Source organism: Oreochromis niloticus, linkage group LG23 (genome assembly GCF_001858045.2).
Source record: "Oreochromis niloticus isolate F11D_XX linkage group LG23, O_niloticus_UMD_NMBU, whole genome shotgun sequence".
In the NCBI taxonomy this organism is placed as follows: Eukaryota; Metazoa; Chordata; class Actinopteri; order Cichliformes; family Cichlidae; genus Oreochromis; species Oreochromis niloticus.
In genome coordinates, this window is record NC_031986.2 from 10,166,020 (window position 1) to 10,188,979 (window position 22,960).

The following is a 22,960-nucleotide window of genomic DNA, read 5'->3' on the forward strand; positions in this document are numbered from 1 at the left end:
ACCCATTTTACAGCATGGGCCACATACAGCCAACTTTGATCTTAAGTGGGCTAAACGACCAGCAGAACTCCACCTTCCTTGTTTATTCATCATTAATTACTTTGGTATTGTATTAATGACAATGAGAGAGGTCTTTATCAGCAGGAAAAGCTGCAAAACTTGTGAAAATATAGTTAAAAGTCTAAAAAACTATGCCCTCCTTCACATTTTTGAAAACTGTCCAGTGGGCCAGACTCTGCCAGGTCGTTTAAGGACCTTGGGCCTTATGTTCGATACTCTTATCTAGGAGGACGCTACTAAGGCGTCCTCCTAGATAAGAGTATCTAAAAAGTGCACATGGGTGTTCACCCACCCTATCCTTTCCATCTTAACTCCCTCACTGGGATCTCGAGCTTTCATCAGTGATCTCCTCATGTCTTATAACTGGACACTCCCTTGTAGAAATGTGACATTTCCACAAACTGACACTTGCCAAATGCTGTAAAATGACATTTGGCAGTGCAGTTAAAGGCAGTCCCCGAGCAAAGATCTGTGTATAAACGCGTGTTTTTTATTGCAGTTAATCTTTACACAGGGAGAGGACGGGGCGTCCTCGGTGTGACTAAAACTGCAAAGGCACAGAAAAGATAAAGAATGAGCAAACAAATAGCAGTGAAGCCCTTAAAAAGAGTTTACCCAATGTGGCATTTGTTGAGGCTGCTGTCACGCTGTCTGAGGTGATACTTGTGGCCTGCTGTCCAGCACGAGCTTCATTGTTAAATGAGGCTGCAGTGCCCCGAGGTTTCACCGGGCTGGACAGCTGTGATTGATGTAGCTGACTGTGTACATATTGACATAACCCTGACATCTCTGTCTGCTTATACAACGCGTATGTGCATCGACTTGAACGGCCAGCATTCACATTCTGTACGCACCGCGGAATAAGACGGGAGCTGTCCCTGGTCCTGAAGTTGTCTGAGTGGCAAGCCTGAATAGAAGCAGCTCCCCCCGCCCGCCTGCTTTGATGTCTTTGTAAGGAGTAGCATTTTTATGGCGAGCTATTAATTGATTCCATCATCACAGGCTGTTGGCATGTTTCCACATCAGTGAGACTAATGAGGGTTTGTAACGAGCCCGGTTTCATCTCCAAAGGATAGAATGACGCGAATCAAACTGATAACTGCAAGTAAAGTTCAGCATTTATTATGATCGGCGGGGACAGTTCGTTTGCAGAGGGACGGCTTTATTGTGCACCACTGCGGCACGGCGCGACACCCAAAATGCAATGGTCACCTGTGACCATAAAACAGCAGAAGAGCAGTGACTCACTGCCTCGGCACTTAGTGCTGCTAGGCTACAGACCGAGCAGTTTGGTTGGCTGACGGGGAAATACAAATGATTGTATCTGGTCGTTTAGAGTCATGGCAGCCTGAGAGGACATGGTCAAAACGAAATAAATCACCTTATTGTTAGAGTAAAAAAACATTTTGATAAATGGCTTTAACACCAGCCTCTTCCAGTCCACTGAAAATTGCTGCAGATTGTTTTTCGGTGATTTATGTAGCTCTGGTGTTGTTGCTCACAAACAGCAAAACAGTCATATTATAGCTTATTTGTTTGTGTAACTGCAAATTGTGACAGCAGCTTCCTGTTCCAGACACTGGTATGAAAGGTAGTAGCAACCAACACATAAAGGTGACAGGTCTAGGCTATAAGATCCAGGTTGGGCTGTTTTAAGCAAGATGCACAAAAGCATAATCAGGCTACAGTTTATCTGGGGATAGTTGAGAGGCCTGATTGAGAGGTTGTGATGTTGGATGGTTGTAAAGTTGCTGGTTGTTGGTTGGAAGGTGAGCAGGGATCATCTGGATGTATTAATTCATTAACCGTGGAGTTGATGAGTCAATAAAATAGTTCTTCCTGCATTCACTGAATTTGCATATGTGTAACTTCTATGAGTTTCTAAAGCCTTTGCTGAAAATTAGCAACTTTGTGAAACTCTTGCAGTGTTTTGTGTGTCTGTGTGCTATGTATTTTTTTTTTTTTAAATTCTGTTATGCTTGTTTAAGCAAACTCTGAAAGATACTGGGGGAGCTTTCTGAATGGAGATTTAATATTCGACCGCTCACACAAAAAGAAGGCGTTTGTGTGCGCACGTGTGTGGAAAATGCGCTGAGAGCCGAAGCATGTTGTGTTCAGATAGTAAAGCTGTATAAAGTGAGAGCACTTCTAGGGCAACTTTTAACAGCGTTCATCAATCTTTCATTTATGAACAGCGGGAAGACCGAATAAGTAGGAGAGATGGGGGAAAAAAAGGCAGCAAATGGAATGAGAGAGGAGAGGGGGGTGAGGATGGCACGGGAGGACATTCAGGCAATGGCTGGAGTTGTCTGACTAGGACCTGAGACTGTGCAAACTTGGAGTTTTAATGAGTATAATCAGGAAGACTAAGAGGGGAGAAGCCGTATTAGCAAGCCAATTAAGAAATTTCGAGTGACAGATCGATGCCGGATCAATGGACGCTCCTGTTTTACTGACAGTAGTGCAAATCCAGTTAATTCAGATGAGATGTTAGCTTGACTGCAGTGTGCAAAGTATGACTGCAGCTAACGATTATTTTGATAGTCGTCTAATCTGCCTAATTTTTCTTCGATTATTCGATTGGTCAACAATCATTTCAATAACTCTCATCTCCGCTTCCGGTGGGCAAACCTCCTGTTCTAGGCTCCAGCCTGCCCACCTGTGAATATCACCCTGTTATCTCATCCCACAGCAAATGAAAATAATAACCCGGGAATTTGAAAATAATCAAATGCATTTTTAACTTTATTCAATGGGACTGTCAGGATAAAAATGAAATAAATCAAAATATTAGGTAATACGGTTCGGTTCATGAATCCACAATTGCAGTGGACATGCTCTGGAGTGAGGCTTGCTCTTATCTTTTGGATGATGTTCCCAGCTGCTGGTAGCCATGGTAAAGATGCTCTCTGTCATGACTTCAGCCATTTGAGAGGTTCATGAGCAGAGCGTTTAAATACTCGTGCACTGCAGTAGTGCTGTCATGGAAGGAAAGCTCTGCTTTACACAGTCTGCATTTAACTTTGTTTGTTTTCTGTAAAATGCTTTTAACAGTTTTTATAATTTTCATTTCCATTTTTTTTCCATCCTTCTGTTTTGCCATTCTCGCTACACTCTGCTTCGTTAGTATTGCGTGCAGTCTTGGTAGACCATATAGGCATTACTGCCCCCATAACTTCCTGTAGTGTATTGCAGTTACAAAAACACATTTACGTGACGTGCCGACAATAAAATTCCACATCGACAAATTTTTATAGTCAGCGTCATCGACTATGGCGACGAATCATTGCAGCCCTTGTGCAAACACATCATCTTTGATGAGACTGACAGCTCTCACCAGACTTACAGTGTATATTGTGCAATAGCATGTTAGATCAGGAAATCAATATTTCTGCTTTTCGCTAAAGGTAGATATGACGCATCGAACGAGGGTACAGCTATCGGGGATAAAATATTACCTGCGGTTCCTCAAATGGCCACATGAGGCTGTCTTCAAAAGCCACTCAAGCCTCAAATGTATTTCAACATACACACTTTCTAAATTAAAGTTACATGGTTACTGCCTGATTGCCATCTCTGTAGCTATTTCATCTGTTTAGAACAAAAGTATGGGGGGGTCATCTTCATGACAACCACCTCATTTAAATGGTTTGAGGCTTAAAATTGGCCTAACTAATGGAACAAAAAGTGGGAGCAGAAACAGGGAGTGATTACTCACAGTTAATTCAAATCACTGACCTGGACCTTTTTCTGTGTTTATGCCTGCTAATTCTACAAACAGACCATCCAAGAAGTGAGAGAAATTTTACCATTTTATTGGTGTAGTATGTTGCTTAGTACTAATTAGCAGGTATCTATGTCTCTGAGTTGTAATCATACACTCTATTGATTCACCATACTAACCTAGCTTGCTAACATTAACTGAAAACTTGGCACGCCAAATATGGTCACTTCTGGCTGTGTGCTCTTCTGCTGCTGTAAGCCCATCTGCTTCAATGCTTGACATGTTGTACATTTAGAGATGCTCTTCTGCATACACTGGTTGCGATGAGTGGTTGTTTGAGTTGATGTTCATTAACAGTCGAACAGTTTGATTAATGTTGATTGATATTAAAAACAGACAGATCATCCAAAATGACCACAGATACACAGCTCATATGTGAATACATATAGTAATGTAGGTGCGATGGTTAAAAGTTGCCTTTTGATAGACTTTACTGAGCCAAAGGATGATTTAAGATGATGATATTATGATACGTCTCTGTTTGCAATTTTTCTAAGTGATGCTGTCAAGCTTCGATTTCCCAGGCATCCATCACACAATCTGACATGCTCCAAAATTTATAGCACAACACGGCACAGATTGTGACCAAGATTTTATTACACGGTGCTCGCTCGCACAGTGTAAAACGCAACGAACCCACAAGCTGTTATCACAGTCTGTATGGGATTTAAGTCTGCTTCCCTCACTCCTCTTTAGTTCTGAAACTTTAAACGAGAAGAAAGACAGCCAGCCTTCATCCCGTGCTTTTCTGCAGGACCTCTAAACCAGAGCCAGGGTGTTGTTAATGGAGCCTCCTGCTGAGTTAAAAGAAGGTGTTCTCGAAACATGCACACACTTACTTCAGGCTAATGGTGAAGTTTTTGCAAAGGAGCCTTTGCGTGTTTGGTAGTGCGAAATCACAGCAAGTAAAAAGACATTCTCTTTGCATACCATCTCAAGTCCATTCAGGTGAAATACCTTCGATCAGACTTTTTCCTAAATCACTTAAATAATTCTCTGTCTATGAAAGAAAGATTGCGATGAACAATTTTTATTGAAGACTCGGCTGGCATGTTATAACGTGAGGGAACTGAAGATGAAGGGAACTCACAAAGCTCCGCCCGACCACTTCACCTACACATCTGTGTATTCTGAGACGCATCCTGCTCAGCTTGTAAAAGGAAGAAAATAAGTCTCCCATAGAAGTGTGCTTGATCTGAAATTACCCTAGTTGTTCTGTAGAGTGTAAAGTGGTGGGAATTGGCAAGGCCACTCAAGCTGGGGGAGGTGGATTTTACCCTACTGACTGCAGTAAGTATTGTTATAATGTAGGCTAAAGCATCTTGGGAGAGCTTTGCCTTTTGTGCAGTTTCACTCAGTCTACCTAAAGATCTTGAGGGGATTTGAAAATGTAATATCTCCCGTTGTGGTTGTGCGTGTGTGTGCGTCTATAGTCTATTCAAAAAAGGGAGGTCAAACAAAATTATTTTCACTCCATGCAGTAATAAGTAGACAGGCCACTGGCAGTGACGGTCCTTCAGATGGCCTCATTCTTGAGGCGGGATCATTGAAATGTTACAGCATCTTGTTTGAATCATAATTCTGCTGATTCAAAGTCAGAGCTGAAACTGTGTGTCAGTAAAGGCCAAAGTAGAAATGGCTCAGTGACTCAGACCCTTCTTTGTACCCCATTTTCCTTCAAAGAGTGTCACATAGAGACCGATAATGTCAGGGTTTAGTGGTCCGAAGCAGAGAGCGCGCACATATAAGGTAAGAGCGAATAGCAGAGAACCCGCTTAGACACGGCACATAAGCATAACGTAATTGAGAATTGAAGAGAACAAAAAAGAAAAGAAAATCACAGTATGGCTGATCTCTGATCTTAAAGTAATGCCTTTAAATGTCTTACGATTCTGTGGATTTAGTTGGTCTTAGCTGTTTCTGTCTCTTCATATAATCCCAGACTGCCTTCAGGATGTTAAGATCAGAGCTGTGTGGGGGCCATACCATCTGTTGTAGAATTTCTTGTTCTTTTTGTCGGTGAAATTGTTTTTTATGACTGATTGTTTGGGGTTGCTGTCATGCTGCTGGATGAATTTGATGCTGACCAGAGAGCTCTGTGATAGTATTGCTTGATGGATAAGAATCAAAACCTTTGAAGCGCCTAAAACTCTGACACAATGTTGAATGTCATAAATTTCTTAGACAAGCCCAACTCTAACCCCAAGCCTAAGCCTAAGTAGTCAATAATCATTTGAGCTATTTTCTAGTGATTTTTGGTTTGCACGATATTATACGAACTCTTCAACAATCATACTGGAGAAAAAAAAGAAGCATTTTAATTCAATCTGATAGACTACTGTATTTAAAGCATACGTGCTGCCTGACCCTTAAGGATTATTTTACTGGACAGTAACAGCCCAAATCATCGCTGCAGGACATAAGAAATGAAACATTTGTTGAGCGCAGTGTTTGGGGCTGTGCGTTCTTGCTGACTGGAGCATGTGGCCGAGGAGCAAAGTCCGTGCCAGCTGGCTCGACCGTTTTCCGTGGGGGTTTGACATATGATACAGCAAAAAGCAATCTGACCAACTGCAGTCTTTGTTACTTTGCAAGCACAGACATTTATTCACCATGTGTGCAAATATATACAGGTGTAATAAGGTCCCACAAACTGATACTGTGACTTTGTATATGTACGAGGATATAGATTGAGTCTAATAAATCACTCTTTGTTCTTAGTGTTTAAAACAGGCTAATGTAAAGACTGAGAGGATCGATATCTTTAATGAGAGTCAATGAAAGACCGGCCATAACAAATCACTGGCAGCAGAGATTAACTACAGGAAGCAAGCAAGGGGATTCTAATGCACTCAAAAATAATAATCACCACCATAATCGTGTTGATTACGTAATGCCAAATTACAAACAATTAATTAAGAAATATTCTATGTAAGTCCTTTTAAGTAGAGAAGAGTGGGGGCACTTTTAATATTTTTCAATTTTTTTGTAACTCGCAGATGACTTGAACTATACTAGTCATCTTTTGATAAAAGTAACATATATATTTACTAACAGCACAAATTATATGTTTTCAGTAAGAACAAAAATACAGTGTTCATTTTAGCAAGAGTGTTAAAATTGATACTGAATGATATATTAATATATATCAATATGTAGGCTGATGTTTTTAATGCATATAAAACACACTGTTTTATTTTCATTGTCAGTGTTATTTTAAATTTAAATGTATTCTTTTTTTTTTCTAATAGTAAAATATATTATCAGTAGAGTAAAAGGTAGCTGTAATTCTATCCAGTAGAACTCCTCCTAAATATGGCATTCATGTTATAATTCTAGCTAGCAACATCTCATGGGTTAGCATGGGTTGTTCATGTTAGTTTTTAACAGATTACCTTGCGATAAAACTGATGTAAGTTAAAACTCACAGTCATCTAAACGTTAGGCAGCAGATGAAAAATATTGTTTACCTCTATTAAAATCTGTAGATTTTGTCTTTCTAGTGTGATTTTGTTTATCAGGCAACTAACTGTATAATTTGCCTTAAACTTTACTGATTTTATAAAATTCAGGAGCTTAATATGAAAAAAAAAAAAAATGTAAATAAAAGTTGTTATTTTTACCATCAAAAGTGGGTTAACCTTTTTGGTAAAATATTTATTTAAGATAAATTGGTTAAATTTGTCACCAAATGTGATATTCATAATCTCCCACATGATGGATTTCAATAACCTTTGTAGATAACATTTTTCATTGGGTGTTAAAAAAGTCAAAACTTAAAAAAAAAAAAAGCTCATGGTTATCAGAAATGCTAAATGCATTCAGACAGCTGTGTTTTTTAATGCTAGCATTAATTAGCATTAGCATTGTCATACTAAAAGTGAAAAAAAGCCTGAAAATTTTCTGACGTTAGTATTTTTGATCAAGAGACCATTAGTAGAGCTAAATAATAGCATGCTAACATTAAGTGTGTTGACATTACTGAATATTTTTACAGATATGTTCACAACTAACATTTTTTTCCCCATTTTGATGTCAAATACAATAATTTAGAAAGTGATATATTTCTGAAGAGATTCTCAAATGGAAGACGTAGAAAACATGCTAATTGTAGCATTTAGCTCTAGCCTAGTGTAAAGGTGGTCCATTTATAAACATTTTACTCAACCTAAAATGATTTAATCAATACAATATTGTTACAGTTTAATACAATTTTAATTCATGCTTAATGGTCTTATCATGATAAAGTCTGAAAATTGTCTTTTCATTCAGTTGTGGTTAACGCTCTTTCACTAAATACAGTTTTTGCCTGTACACATTTTTGAAAGACTGAGAAAGACTTTGATGGAGTTTGTAAAAGGACTTTGAGGAGTGGTGTGAATGACTGAGAGAAATCAATCCCTTGGATAAAGTTTTGGAGAGAAACATGAGTTGATCAATTTAAAAGAAAAGAGTCCTTTTTGAAGTCAATACACTGTCCTTTTCAGCAAAGGCAAACCTATGAACAAAGGACCCTGCTGTCTCTTTTGAATGCATATTGGATTGACCGCAGGTTGAAGTAAAACTCTTCAAAAGAGGAAACAGGGATGAGTGGGGGCTTGTGTACACAAACTAAGTTTTACCACTTCATTTAGACAGAGGTACGGTCTGGTCCCAGGGTTCATTTTTATGTGTGTTTGTAAGTTTCTCCACAGACGTTATTTAGTAAGAAATCCCTTCCATTTTGGAAATATGAGGAATTGATAGAAGCAATAAAGAAGCCTGAATCATCCGTAGAGATAGAAAACATTTCAGTGCGTTTAATAATAAAAATGTTATCTTAAACATGCTGCTGTAAAACTTGTGATGCCAACAAAGTTATGAATGGTAATTTATTGATTGAACATAGAATTAAAAGGTTATAATTTTCCATTTTGAAAAATTATTTTGACAGATTTTGATACAGAGCAGTAATGGTCCAGGTGTTTAGCCAGGCTGGACCGAATAAGATTGCTAGCTTTATTTTCCATGTTAGAGTTTGGTTATAAACTTAAATGTCTATAAAACTGTCTGATATACAGTAACTGAAGTTGTTGTTTTTTTAGATAGATATATGCTCCCTAATTTCAGTAACTCTGGCTTTACCTTTCCCAGCAAGTTGACATTTTTCATCTTTGAAGGATCTGAAAGACTCATTTAGCAGCAGTTGACAGTATCTATAATCCCACTCGATCACCTCCTTAGTGATTGTTTTATTTTCATTTTTACCCACAGGTTAATTTTAGGTGCTAAGAACTGCTTGGTTAGCTGTACAAAGGCTCATGGTTTGGGTTAGAGTTTCCCTTTCATAGCATTAAGAATATGTGTTAAAAAATACCCAAATACCCAAGGATCATTTATAACTGTCCATGTCGTCCGTACGTACAAAGTTAGTTAGAAAGTAACAGTGTAAAATGTAAGTTACTGTAACAGTGACTAAAAAGGTGTCGCTAGTGTTGACAAAATTTCAATATTAGGAGGAGTAGAAGGAGGAAGGGCTGTTGCTTCATTTATTAAAGGACAAAAGCTATCCAAACCCACCAACCCTGTATGGAAAAGCAATTGTCCCCTTTGTGATTAATCAAATTTTTTTTTGTAAGCAAAGTTCAGTTTCACCAGCTACACTCAGGCCCTGTTGAATGAAAGTGAAATAAGCTAAAGGATCTCAAAAAGCAACACATCAAGCGACTTTCTAAAGAAACAGCTGAAAAACAAAGTCACTGACATCCATCAGTCTGGAAAGGTTTATGAAAAATAAACAAACAATAAAATAAAGGTTTTGGAGTGGACTATCAAATTACTACTTAAATCTGAATGAGATGCTTTAGCATGACTTCAAACAGGCCGTTCATGTTAAAAACAAAAAAAGCTCCAGTGTGGCTGAATTAAAACAATACTTCAAAGAAAAGGGAGCCAAAATTCCTCCACAGTCATGTAAAAGACTCATTGCCAGTTATAGCAAACACCTGATTGCAGTTCCTCCTGCCAAGCGTGGCAGGACCAGTTATTAGGTTTAGAGACCAATTACTTGGCTTACACAGGCCCGCGTAGGCTTGGATTAAATGAATGAAATCAGCATTAAGAAACTGCATTTTGTATTTACTCAGGTTATCTTTGATGATTATTAAAAATGTGTTTGATATGACATTATCAAAACAATAAGGAATAAGAAATGGGGCAAGTACTCATTCACAGTATGTATGTTTGACATGTTTAAGACAACAGGACAGATAATACAGAAATGATGGTAGTGTTTTTGTTTTTTTTACACATTTCACTTTTAGTAAAGCTAACGCTGCTTTTCAGCCATTAAAACTCACCATGTTCCCGTAAGTCTTGGCTGTACTTTGGCCGCTGTGTATTACCAGAGGTTTCACGCTAAGTAATCAAATTAAAATTGCTAAATCATTATCTTTTAAAGAGTTGCATGCTAGCATTGTCATCCTAAGCACATTTAACTTGTTATGCTAACACTAGCATTTATTTTATAACTCGTTCATCTTTTTAGTTTTATTGTTAAACATTTCTGTCTAGTTAGGAAAAGATCTGGGGGGTTTTCCCTTTTCTGCAAAAAGACCAAAAGTGGCGAGTAAAGCAGCGATGGCATCCAGGTGAACTTTCAGTTTCCTCTTCCTGCTTCCTGTCCTGTCAATCCAGCTCTCAGCTGGAGTGGTGTTTCCATACACGCGGTGCTGGTCTCCCAAAATCCTCTTACTCCCCCCCCACTCACACACACACACACACACACATCCTCACATAGTTATACACAGCTGAACACGCTCACACACAGAAACACTCATGCTCACACTCGCAGACACACACAGCGTGGATTTGTTTTCTCTGTGATGAGAGGGATTATGGGATAAAGGAGACGAGGCCACAGCAGTTTAGTTCAGGTTGGACCAAAGCTGCTCTCAGCAGCAGCAGCAGCAGCAGCACAATGACAAACAGATGAATGTCTGGCTGCACACTGGAGATCTGCACAGCCGTTAACGCCACGGCCAGTGTCTTCTGGGTGCAAGAGCTTCTGATTTGGATTCTAAAGTGGAGAGTGGATATGTTTTTCTTCCAGATGACTGAAGATCAGCAGAAACAGAAGCATCTAAGCGTAATCCATGGAAGGAAACCGAATAGAGAGGAGTGGAACTCAAAAGCCGGAAAGTGTTGAAATGGATCTGTTGCTCCTAAGGATAACTCCAAAATCATCTTTTTAAGCTCTGCAAAATGCAAAATATTTGTCTGGAGACAGCTGAAACATCCCTTTTAGACTTTATTTAAGGCCATCATACGCTTTCAGTCTAAGGACAGTTTTCTGTTTCGTATACAGCACACTATGATATGACTGACTGATGTATTCAACCCATCAACAGCACAATATGGGAATGGATTGGCTGGACTCGTACGGCGATGACGTCCTCATCTAGTATGCATTTTCATCTGCTTTAAAAATGTGTGTCAGATGGTGACTGAACAGCTTGCCTCAGTCACTTTTGACAAAAGCAAGAGCGGGAACATTAAATGTGCAGAAAGCACTGGAGAATCAGCTGTTCATTCAAATACGAGTCTGCATTTTGCCACTGAAATGCCGTTAAGCCTCTAATTCTTACCGCAGCTATGCATCAACTTGCTCCGACAGGCATAAACTTCTCCTGGTTTGTGGCAGAGGGAGGGAGTAGTCTAAACAAAATAAATCAAACGGTAAAGATGAGCACCTGCAGATGCTGCTTGTTATTTCCGTGGAGAGTTAGGGGGATGGGTGCTTAATGATCTGTGCGTGATTAGTCACTGTAGCATGTGAGACTTACTGTAAATATTTGAGTCACTAGGATGATACGTCCAGTTCTCATCATTTTCTTTTCTGGTATAATTCCCACTGAGGTGCCACAGTGGCTCTTCTCCCATCTCTTCCCCTTTGACTCCGTGCACTCCCACCCTCCTGAAACCCATAATGACATTGTTAGCTTAATCTGCAATAAGAGAATCAGCTGTCACATCAGTGCGTTCCCTCACCGCGTGCGTACCGTTCTGCTGAGCGACCACCGCGGAGCCGCTCGTGCGTGCAGCCATCGATTGCCTATCTGCGGAGTCGATGAGCTGTTATTTGACTGCGGTCGATTGCACTAAGCAGTGCGATCTCACACTGGGAGACAAGAAGTCTTACTAATTGGAATGAGCGAAATCAAACTGGAGGTGCACAAAGTGTCTCTGAGAGTTTATTTTAAGTATACTAGTTTCATTTAAATGCTGTATGATGTTTGCATTTTCCAAATGAAGTAAAATCTGGGTAAAACAGGTACACAGTAGTCTTGAAATCCAGTAATGCTATCCATCTTACCAGGTTTTCACCGTCTCGATTAAAGATGATGGTCGCTGTTTGTCTTTATTACCCAAAACAAAAGCCAATCGATACTTAATCGAGCAGTTATTTTTAGTCTGGAACACATTATTTGCTTTAATTATCTCTTAAAATGTGCTTGCTTTTCCTTTGCTCCATTTCTTTAGCCATAAGAACAAAACATCAGGCTGGCCGCCTCCTGGTCCAGGCTCTTGGGGAGGACTACAGGGGCCCCCATACAGTTGGGACAGCATGAACAGCGCCAGGGAGGGACGGGAATGCCTCACCAAGTATGTATGATGATAAGCACTGGCATGCATGTGTTTAAATGTGTGGTGCCATTCTGTTTATGCATAATTATGCACTCATGCAATAATTGTGCATAAATCATTGCATGAGTGCATCACATGTGGGTGCATCATGGAAAAACTACAGTATATGAACCATAAGTGTGAAAAAAGTCATGTTCAGTGAATTCTAAATGTTTAAGGTTTTTGCAGTGCAGTTACCTTCATATGGCTAATTGCTTTGATGACTTAGAATGTGGTTAACAGATGATTCTATGTTTCCCATAGGTGTGAATGTGAATCTCACCTGTCCTGGGTGTACCCCGCCTCTCGCCCTATGGCAGTTGGGATAGGTTTAATTGAATAAGTGGAAATGGATGGATAGGCCTAGAATGTTGTGAAATGGGAATATTACTTTTAAATAGAAATGACATGAAACTAGCAGTCTTTGTGATGGAGCCCAAACGAGTAGTAGGCTAGTTTGGAAGTGCTGGTATACAACATCACAATGTAACAGTTTCAGAGTAGTTTACCAAGAGTTGTGAACAGAATTATTAATATAAAAAACATCACAATTGTGAGAAAAAAGACTAGTATGTGGAATTTATGGTATATAAACCATTAGCGTTAACTTGTTAACGGAAATTTGCCGCATTAATGCGGTTATGGCGTTAACGTCATTTTAATGAGATTAACACTGACAGCACAAAGAAAGAAAAAAAAAACACTGACAGCACTAATGTATATATATATATATGAACAGTTATATATTTTCATAGCTGTCAAAAAGGAATATAAACAACAGTGCAAATGCAGTATGCATGAAGCAGTGTAACAGTCCCAAAGCAGTGGGGTGGGCATTGTTTCAGCGGCCTATGAAAGTAGCCATTGTTTGAGGTAATTTGCATTCCATCAGTGCATATGCAGGCTGTTGTCTCTGCAAATTTGTCATGCAGGAAGACACCTCCTGCCATAAGGACATGCTCAACTCACTGGCAGCGAGGTGCTGGCATAAAGAACACTATGCACATGCTCAGCTGCGTGTAGAGTCTGTGGGATTCTGTGAAGATTTCTGATTTCTCTATTAACATGAAACGAGTCCCTTAGGTCTCACAGACCTAGAGACTGATCTCTTTAACCATCTTTTAACCTCCATTTACTAGGGGAAGAATGTATATTTTCCCAACTGGCTAGGGATTGGTTACTGCCTGTTGCTGGCTGAAATCGGTGGTAAAAAGGTGGTTGTGTAGAAGATACTGTCTGCAAACACTTGTCAACTATTCACTGAATGATAGTTAAAAAATTAAAACGTGTGAAGCAAAGCAGAAACAGAAAACACGAGTCTTTCTTCACAGTAAAACTGTGCCTTATTACTGCTGCCAACACATTTCAAAAGGCCCAGCTTTTACTTTGAAGGTGAACAGTCTGTTTGTTGTTTGCGTCATACCCTTCACAAATTTACCACCTGTAAGCTAGCAGTTGGCAAGTGTTTGCAGATAACTTGGCGATTTCTCTACAAACCACAGGCAACCGTGGCAATACATTTTTCCCTAGCAACCTGTAGTTTGGTTTAACAATCAATTTAATCATTAGTTATTATGAATCTTTGGCTGTCTTCCGCAGTGTGTCTTATATACTGTCATCTTCCCATCACCCAAGACAGCAGACCTGAGCCTGGTTCTATCAGAGGTTTCTTCCTGTTAAAAGGGAGTTCTTCCTTCCCACTGTCACCAAGTTATTGATCAAAGGGGGGTTGTTTGATTTTTTTTTTTTTTTTGGTTACGAGGGCTTTAGGTTTCAGGATTTTGAAAACTTAGATTATTACAGTTGTTCCCCAAGAACCATTAAATACTATTAGCAATAAATAGCAAGCTAAACTATTTCTTAATTACATTTCAGTGATTATACTGTTTTTAATTAAGGACACACTGCCTGTCTCCATAAATGTGTATAAGAAGACGTGACTATCCTGTAACAATATGGTAGCTGCACTGAGGCAAAGATTCATCCATGAGAGATAATGTTTGTTTCAGTGTCTAACGCATCATTTAGTTTAGAGAACAGGAGGTTCTCTAAATGGAAAAATCCATTTTTCTAAACCTTATAAATATATAGTTTTTTCTGCATATAAAAAATGAGAAAGACATTGTTTTTCCTATTAAAAATTTGAATTTGGATGCATAAGTAGTCCTCCTGCATTTAGCCATGGTGTAAAATAAAAAAGCAGGTGTGATCAACTCAAAAATAAAATGCTGGATTGGTTTCGTCCTCTTAAAATAGGAAAAAAAATCTGAAATTAATGAATTTAATGAATAAATCATCACATCCTCTTCTTGCCGATCACACTGGCCTTTTGCCCTTTCCTTCATTCATTTATAGTATGAGGCATTGGAAGTAAGTCAAAGCTCGCCGCAAACTTTGCTTTCATGAAGCGCAGCCTGTCAAGAGAAGAGAAGAGTCGTGGCTTGCTCTGAGATGAGCTGCCAAGTTGCAGATATACTCATCACTCACCCATCCCTGCTGTCCTTTCCTTTGCGTTTCCCCAAAATAATTATAAATAATGTCAAAAATCCAAATAACAAATGAGTTTGTCTCTATCAGCCAGTATATACTTGTCATATTTTTGAACTGGTTTTGCGGTAGTGTGTATTTTATAAACCATAGCATTTTCTATTAACTTCTACTATTAATCTGCTTTCTTTGGACAAGATGTTTCTTTTGTTTTAGTAATCAATAAGTCAAGTCATGTCCAGTGAATCGATCCCAATCATTTAAACAGATCAGAAAAACTGAATGAATAATTTCACATGTCTTTATAGCAGCATACACCTTTAAACTGTGTGGTACCTGATAGTCAAGACTAGGTTAGCTGGGTCTGTTAAGCCTGTTATATAACTCTAATATGCTCTGCTTTGTTCTTGACTGTATTACATTTTTTTGCCCAGTTGTTGGGTATCTATTGAAATTATCTGATGAAAGATGACTCTATTGTTTAAATGCACTCACTTAAATCTGCGCTTGAAAGGAAGAGAGCCAACCATTACTTCCAGGAATCATGTTTTTTTTAAATAAACTTCATAAATTATCATTATTTTATTTTTGCTCAATCGTTCAGTTATTTCTCTAGCATCTATTGCCATGTGTCACACTAGGCTGGGGCCTAGTGGTAGAAACCTCAGTTATGACCACTGCTGCCGTAAGGCAAGAACCTGGAATTTCAGCAACATTACCAGGATCTGACCTTTTGTTTCCAGCTTTCCCTTGACCCCGTGATGCCTTCGTCTTTCCTTCTGCGGGATTAAACCCCGCTGACCCTGACGGGGAATATGAGCCGGCATCGCAGATTGGAACATCCTCTGTCACGGACAGATTTACTCGGAGATTTCTGTGCTGAATGAACAGTAGAGATCAATGTGATAATGGGTTAGGGAATGAGAATGTGGAATAAATGGCATAAAAGAAGTGGGGCAGAGATTCAGATTGATCCAGATTGGTCAGAGATGAAGGTATACTGTGGATGCTTGGAACGTGTTTCATCCTCTGAGCAGATTTAGGCAAAGCTGCAGATATGCTATAATAGATAGATATATTTCACTGGTTCCTAAATAAAAGTCTCAAACCACCTGAGACAATAAAATAAAATAAATGATTTTTGTGAGTATTCATATAGTTGCAAATAAATGTCAGTATGCACGAGGCAGAAAATTCATGTGATCTACTGTATGGATTGTAGGCACTGAACAATGGGATGGATGCTGGCCAGGCAACAATAGACACCCTGCACTGGACTTTATTTGCAGACAGGAAGCAGCAGCTGCCAAGGGAGCCTTTTAAGCTGCAAAAGAGAAAGGAAGCTAGGATAGAGATGGAAAGAATGAGTTAACCCCACTGAAAGTGTATATCAGCTCTTAATTAACAGGCAGTCTGCATTCTCAGTGTCTCAGCTGAGACAGACGTCTGAGGTTCAGCGGGCAAGAAGTAATTTAATACAGTACATTTCCATTTTAGTGGTGCTTTCACCCCGAGTGCAATGACTTGCAATAAAACAAAGAAAATGGCAATGTGAAAATTTTAATATTAACCTATATTTAATAGAGGTGACCGCATATGGCCGCCAACAGCAGAGAACTATCAACTCACAGCAAGAAGATCTGGCTGGTGCAGGGTGTTTCTGTTTGGATCTGCATGTTCTTGTGCTCCCACTGGATTCCTCTCCAAGCGCCAAAACATGCACTAAAGCCCTCGCTTAGAAGTAGTGTTGGTCCTGGGGGGCACGTGGTGGCTGACTGCTGCTAAACGCACAGGGCAAGTTTCTTAATAATGTTTCTTTTTTTTCTGGTTGTTTGCATTTTCAAGCTTTTTGGAGAGAATTAAATCCTTTTATTTCACAGTAAATGTGAGAAAGGAGTAAGGATATGACTAAGTACTAACTTTGAGTAAACTACTGAAAAACTAAACCTAATGGCCACATTTTTGTATAACTCACTAGTTGGGATTTTCTTATGGCTTAAAATCCAGGGAGTTTCTGCCTAATTAACTCATTGAACTGGACCGCTCCATTGAGATTGTGCTGTTGGTATGTTTTAAGAGCATTTTTAATAGAATTATGGTAGTTAAGGTGCTCCTTAAACATTGTCTGGACGTCCTTGTTAGCAATAGAAAGCTAACATGCACTGTGCTAAAGAACTGTTTTCTGCTATCACATTACTGATTGGAATAAAACAAAATAAAAAATTCCCTGATTAAAAAGAATAAGAAGAAAAAAAAATCAAAGTCAAAACTTCAAACTTTTGGGTCCACCACTTAAAAAATATAAATAGCTTAAACGTGTGTTTTTGTAATACTAGTCTGTGTATGTGTGTTCACAACCATCTACTAACCACATTAGTTATCGTTGCTCCAAAATAAAACAAAGATAAATACATTTGATCCCTTCTTTGCAATACTTACATTTCCTTACTTTGTCCCTGTTCCAAACAGTTTTCCACTTCAGTTATCTCTTGAGCTGTATCCGTGTGTCCCTGTTGCTTATGTTAGTTTGGAACTGGTGCTTCCCGCTCCTCAGAAGGATTCAGGAAGGCTTAGGTCATCTATGAAAGAGATCTGCCAACTGTTCTTATCCTGAACAGCCTGCAGACTTTTATACAGCTTCAAAAGACAAATTGCCTCCAGACTGCAAATCTGAGCGATTAAGTGAACAGAAGACCTGTACTCTCCTCTATAAGTGGCTTTTAAGCATAAAATGTTTGAAACTTGAGCCAGAGCACTGATTTATGAGCAGCTGACTGCACAGCTCATATCATTCATTCCAAGTTTAAGGATCTATGTCTCAGCTAAAATGATTTCTTCTGTACAACTGAATTTTAGTGATTGAATTCTAATGTGCATTTATTCATGTTCTCCAAGAAAACCTTCTTTATCCTGCGGGACAGATTTGATCCCTGTAATAGTCATTGTGCCCATTATGTCATCGTGAAGAGAAACTATTTGGCAACTTATTTTATGTCACTCTTCGTAAGTAGGTCAGCAAATTGTCTGAACTGAAAGTGAATTAAAGCCAAAGTTAAAGGAAAGGCGTCCTTTATTTTTTCTTCTTTTTAAATAGTGTAATTAAATTTGAGATATTGAAAATTATATTATACAAAATGATATTTATAAGCTTGTTTTTTTGTGGGGTACATTTACATAATTTACATAATCCCATCCAATCTTTTTACACCCAAACAACAAACAGTAACCTTCCTTTATTTACTCAATATAATTGCAAAGCAGGCAGCTTCGTGGGTAGCAGAATAATTTCCCCATCGCTTTTTTTCACTTGGAATTTCAAATAATGCTGAACATAGAATTAACTGGAGTCTCTCGAATAAATGCACTATTCTATTATCTCATGCAATGACCAGGGGCACCTCTAGAATTTTTCCATTGGGTGCCCGGATGGAGGCCACTAAAAATATTGGGGTGGAACAGCAAAAACAGAATTTCCAGTTTTATTATGCTGTTGTCAAATATAGTTTACGTGAAAAATATGTCAAGAAAGAGAGAAAGAAAAAAATATATGCCTAGTTGATTTCCTGCTATTAATATAAGTTTATATCACTGAAAAAAGAGTTTGGCCCCCCCGGCAATGACCCACCTTGGTGGCACCCCTGGCAATGACCATGGCTTCTAACTGTTAGAACATTTAGAAGTAATGTTCTTTATGTCATAATAGCACTTAGTACTAGAATACAATACCCATGAGCCTTGACTGAATTGAATTTTTTGCTTCTCCTTTAAATGAGGCTGAAAACCAGTCAGCAGCTGTATGTCTGCTATAATTCAGTTCAGTTCACTTTTATTTACTGTATATAGCACCAAATCACAACAGCTGTCACCTCAAGGTGCTTTAAATGGTAAGGTAAGAGAGAGAAAACTCCAACAATCAGACGTGGGGTGGTCTATAGTGTCTTCCTTTAAGATAAAATTTCAGTTTCTAGGGCGCTTTTTAATTTTTGCACCGTGCAGACATATACCAAGTGTCAGTAAATAGCTTTTGAAAATACTTTTGTAGATATAAAAATAGTATTTTATGTCTGTCAAACTGCGTTGTCTTTGACATGTTTATAGATTAAACTAAAGAAATGGGAACAAATTGGAAAATGGGAATAGTGAGTTGGAAAGTCCAAAGAAAACCTCTGAAAGACCTTCAGAAAGCCTGGAGAACTATTGCTCAAGATCGCTTGCACAGTACTATACATCAATCAGAAAACTGTTTATTAGTGTTGGAATTTTACTTGAATTTCCTCCTGTTCTGTATTTTCCAGCCAAGTATCGCAGAGCAGCTCCCTGGAGGAGGTCCACCTAGATGCGGTCCCTCCTGCCCCTCGTCTGGTGGAGATGAGACGGGACCCTGTCCTGGGCTTCGGCTTTGTGGCAGGCAGTGAGAAACCGGTGGTAGTCCGCTCTGTTACACCAGGTGGGTGTCATCATTGGCTTAAACTGACAATCTTTAAAATGAATACATTTATTTATTCATTTAGGGAACTGTTATATTTTTATTTAGATTATGCAAACTAACTGTACACTTGCCTACCCCTAACACAGTAGTCAGTGATACACCTCTACTATACAAGTACAGCTTTATTCCTTGTGGGAGTTTTGGCTCTGTCTCACTGTTTCGGCATGCCTGTGGGACACCGCCTTGCTGTCAGTCACATGTCAAATAATCAGAGACAATACGATATGTTCGTCTATTTGTGCTTTTTTCCTTAGGCTTAGCCAGACAGACCTGACGTTTTGTGCACTATTAAGTGTAACATTGTCTTTTTATTTTGGAATATTTGAGTCAGTTTTGATTGGATTTTACCACTTGTCTCAGCTTAAAGCGGTCTAAATAATTGATTTAATATTATAATAAATAAGATACAAATATAAAATCACAATGAAGCATTTAGAGTAACAAAAACTTCATTCCCTGTGCAAAGTCAGAAGTCCAGTGATGTAAAGCGAGAATAGTCCTCAGATCCACTTACTATAAGCAAATCTGCCTCTGCTAAGATTTGATAAGAAAGCCAATAATATAACTTATAAACAAAGTAGGAAAATGAGCCCTCCAGCTAAGCTAGTGTAGTCGTCTGAGAGTGTGCAGATTGACTTATTTTGTTAGTTCTTTCTCACCATCTGATTGGTTCTGATCAGCACATCAAATGGCCGCTGCTGAAGGAAACCGTGCGCTCTGTTGGGCTGTTTGCGCCTCAAGTAAGCAGCCACAGGCAAAAAAAGCATGAACACAAATTCATGTTTGGAAGTCTTTTTTTCCGCTAAAACTTTGGTTTGACTGGCAGGTTGCAATATTGCTGCCAAACAAACAGTTCACAAACCCTTATTAAGTGTCAGCTCCATTGGCTGCACGGATGCAGACAGTGATTAGGCATCTCAATAATCGATCAGTGCTGAATCCTAAGCAGACAATTGAACTGATGAATATTCTATTTACAATGGTTGGCCAAGGAAGGAAACGCATGTGCTTGCAGAGAGTAGATTAATGCTTACACCTATTACACGTGTCTTTGCTGATTAGCTGCACATTTCGCATCTGCAAAAATCACACACACACTCATTCACCGTGTCAATTTAGCTGTAATTACTCTTGATTTTATTTGCAGGTAATCTTTGGCTGGCTAGACTACATCTGCCTGCCTGCTGCTGTCATGGAGCGCTTTGATCAGCTGTTGCTTGTTTGCATGTGTTTGTATGTTGGTAGGTGGTCCATCGGAGGGGAAGCTGCTGCCGGGTGATGAGATCATCATGATAAACGACGAACCCGTCAGTTCGGCTCCTAGAGAACGAGTCATCGATCTTGTCAGGTAGATACAAAATCCAGACTGGTGAAAAATAACATTTAGAGAACACTTGCCCCCCTGACACTTTATCCACTGCTGCTTTTGGCTGCCTTGCCTTTCCCTTTGATGGGAACTTTCTTCTGATTGGCCGCCCCTCTTAAATGACAAGTCTGAACAGCCAGTGGGTGGGGCTGTTGAGCTCAAAGCTAGAACAGTTTCCATTGGATGACTTTATTATGGATATCACCTCTATTTGACATCACACAGATACGCAAGTGGAAAATACTCTCTGACCACATCGGGCCCCAGTCAGTGTCAGCCCCAAATAGGAAACTAAAATCCGTACAAGATCACCAAAATTGGAAAATGAATCTCAATTTCTGCAACATTCAGGCTGTAGTGTCAGAATTCAGCATAAACAACGTGAAAGCATGGATCCATGCGGATTCTTGTTAACTATTCAGGCTGCTGCTGGTGGTTTAATGGTGTGGGGATTATTTTCTCGGCAAACTTTGGGCATCTTAGTACCAATTGAGGACTACAAACATCCTGTTCATTAATCTCAAATGGCCTCCACAGTCACCAGACCTCAATCCAGTGTATAGATGGAGGTATGGATGTGCAGTATTATGTCAATATGGACCAAAGCTGTTTCCAGCATCGTGTTAAATCTATGACACAAAAAAAAATAAGGCAGTTCTGAAGGTTATAAAGTACAACCTATGCTAGCACGTGAGAGTATATGACAGAATATGAATGTTATAATCAGAAGACTTTGCTGCCTGCATTGGAAGGCTCAGCAGTTTTCAAAGTGACTGTGTCTGAAGCAGCATACAGATAGATCACATTGTTGGATAAAGTGAGTACAATATGGGAGAATTTATACTGTAAACATCTGACAGAGTCACACAGAGTAGTATAACATAATGTCACATTATGCAACAACCTCTGGACTAGATTGCCAAAAAAAGTAATTGAAACAAAAAGATAAATAAGCTCCAGGTAAAGTGTTTAGGGTCCCTTTAAATGGCAGGTTGAAAAAACTAAGTTAATTACAAAAACACAACAACATTGGTGAAACGAAAGTCATTATCATTAGTTTGCTTTTAAAATTATGAAGTTTCTTTCCAAGTGTTAGCAATGCTTTCCACTCGCCTGCTCAGTAGTTAGTTAACTCAGTTCTGCTTGTCACCTCAACATATTCTGAATAAATAACAAGAAAAATTAGAATCTTTTCGCTCTTTCAATGAAAACAGTGCTCGACGAAACAAATCGTGTTTCACTTCATAGGAAGTACAACCCCTTTTTTTTGTAATTAAATGGGGAAAGTAATGGGTGTCTGTGTGCTTTTGGTTTTAACAGTGTCTGTTGTAAGCAGTGATTGCCCGAGGCGTTCAATTCCATTTCACCCAGGCTAATCAAGATCCTGTTGTTTGTTTGCCGTTGTTGTTCAGTGGAATCATTGGGTTTTTGTTGTTTTTTTTTCTTTTTTCATGATTTTGCTGACTTTACGGTTTTCTGTCTTCTTGTTCCAGGAGCTGCAAAGAATCCATCATGTTGACTGTTGTCCAACCTTATCCCGTGAGTAGATCTCCCAATATATACAGATACATTTGTCAAATTGCGTTGGGATGATTTATAAATCTAGAAAAATGTCCTTTTTCTTGGTGACACATACACAAACCACTTTTTCCATCCATTCGTATTTTAAAAATGCGTTTCTTCATCATTTGTTAAATTTATTGATGTTTTCATGTAATTATAAAATGTTCAACCAAATAAAAAACCAAAAAAAAAAAACATTTTAAATCACCCAAGACACCCTTCTGAAGGCCTCTAAAACTCACCTTAAACAGTGAGGTGATAGTGATATACAATGTTTTTATTGCTGACAACAAATTACATAAAGAGACCAAAATCAACAGTGAAAAGACAACACAGTGAAATCAGCTCTTGTAAATAATCATAAACACCCATTACAGTATGATTATGAGTAATTTAAGTGCTACTTTAGTGTGTTCCTGATTCAGATGTGTTGTTGCTATGCAAAACAATGCAGCGTTGGATGGTACCGGGAGAAAAGATTGGCTGTTAGTGGCTCTTTTCCCCATGAAGGTCTCTCTGCTGCCCACTGTGTATGTGTGGAGCCAAA

General features: G+C 38.9%; 1 protein-coding gene across 1 annotated transcript in view; it reads left to right on the top strand.

Annotated features, from left to right (window-relative positions):
• LOC100692958 (FERM and PDZ domain-containing protein 4) overlaps nucleotides 1-22,960 on the top strand; it is a 61,212-nt gene that overhangs the window by 15,994 nt on the left and 22,258 nt on the right. Inside the window, exons 2-5 of the mRNA XM_019352199.2 lie at nucleotides 12,365-12,487; nucleotides 19,291-19,442; nucleotides 20,730-20,832; nucleotides 22,344-22,389. Coding sequence (XP_019207744.1) covers nucleotides 12,365-12,487; nucleotides 19,291-19,442; nucleotides 20,730-20,832; nucleotides 22,344-22,389 — 424 coding nt within the window. The remainder of the gene's footprint in view (nucleotides 1-12,364; nucleotides 12,488-19,290; nucleotides 19,443-20,729; nucleotides 20,833-22,343; nucleotides 22,390-22,960) is intronic.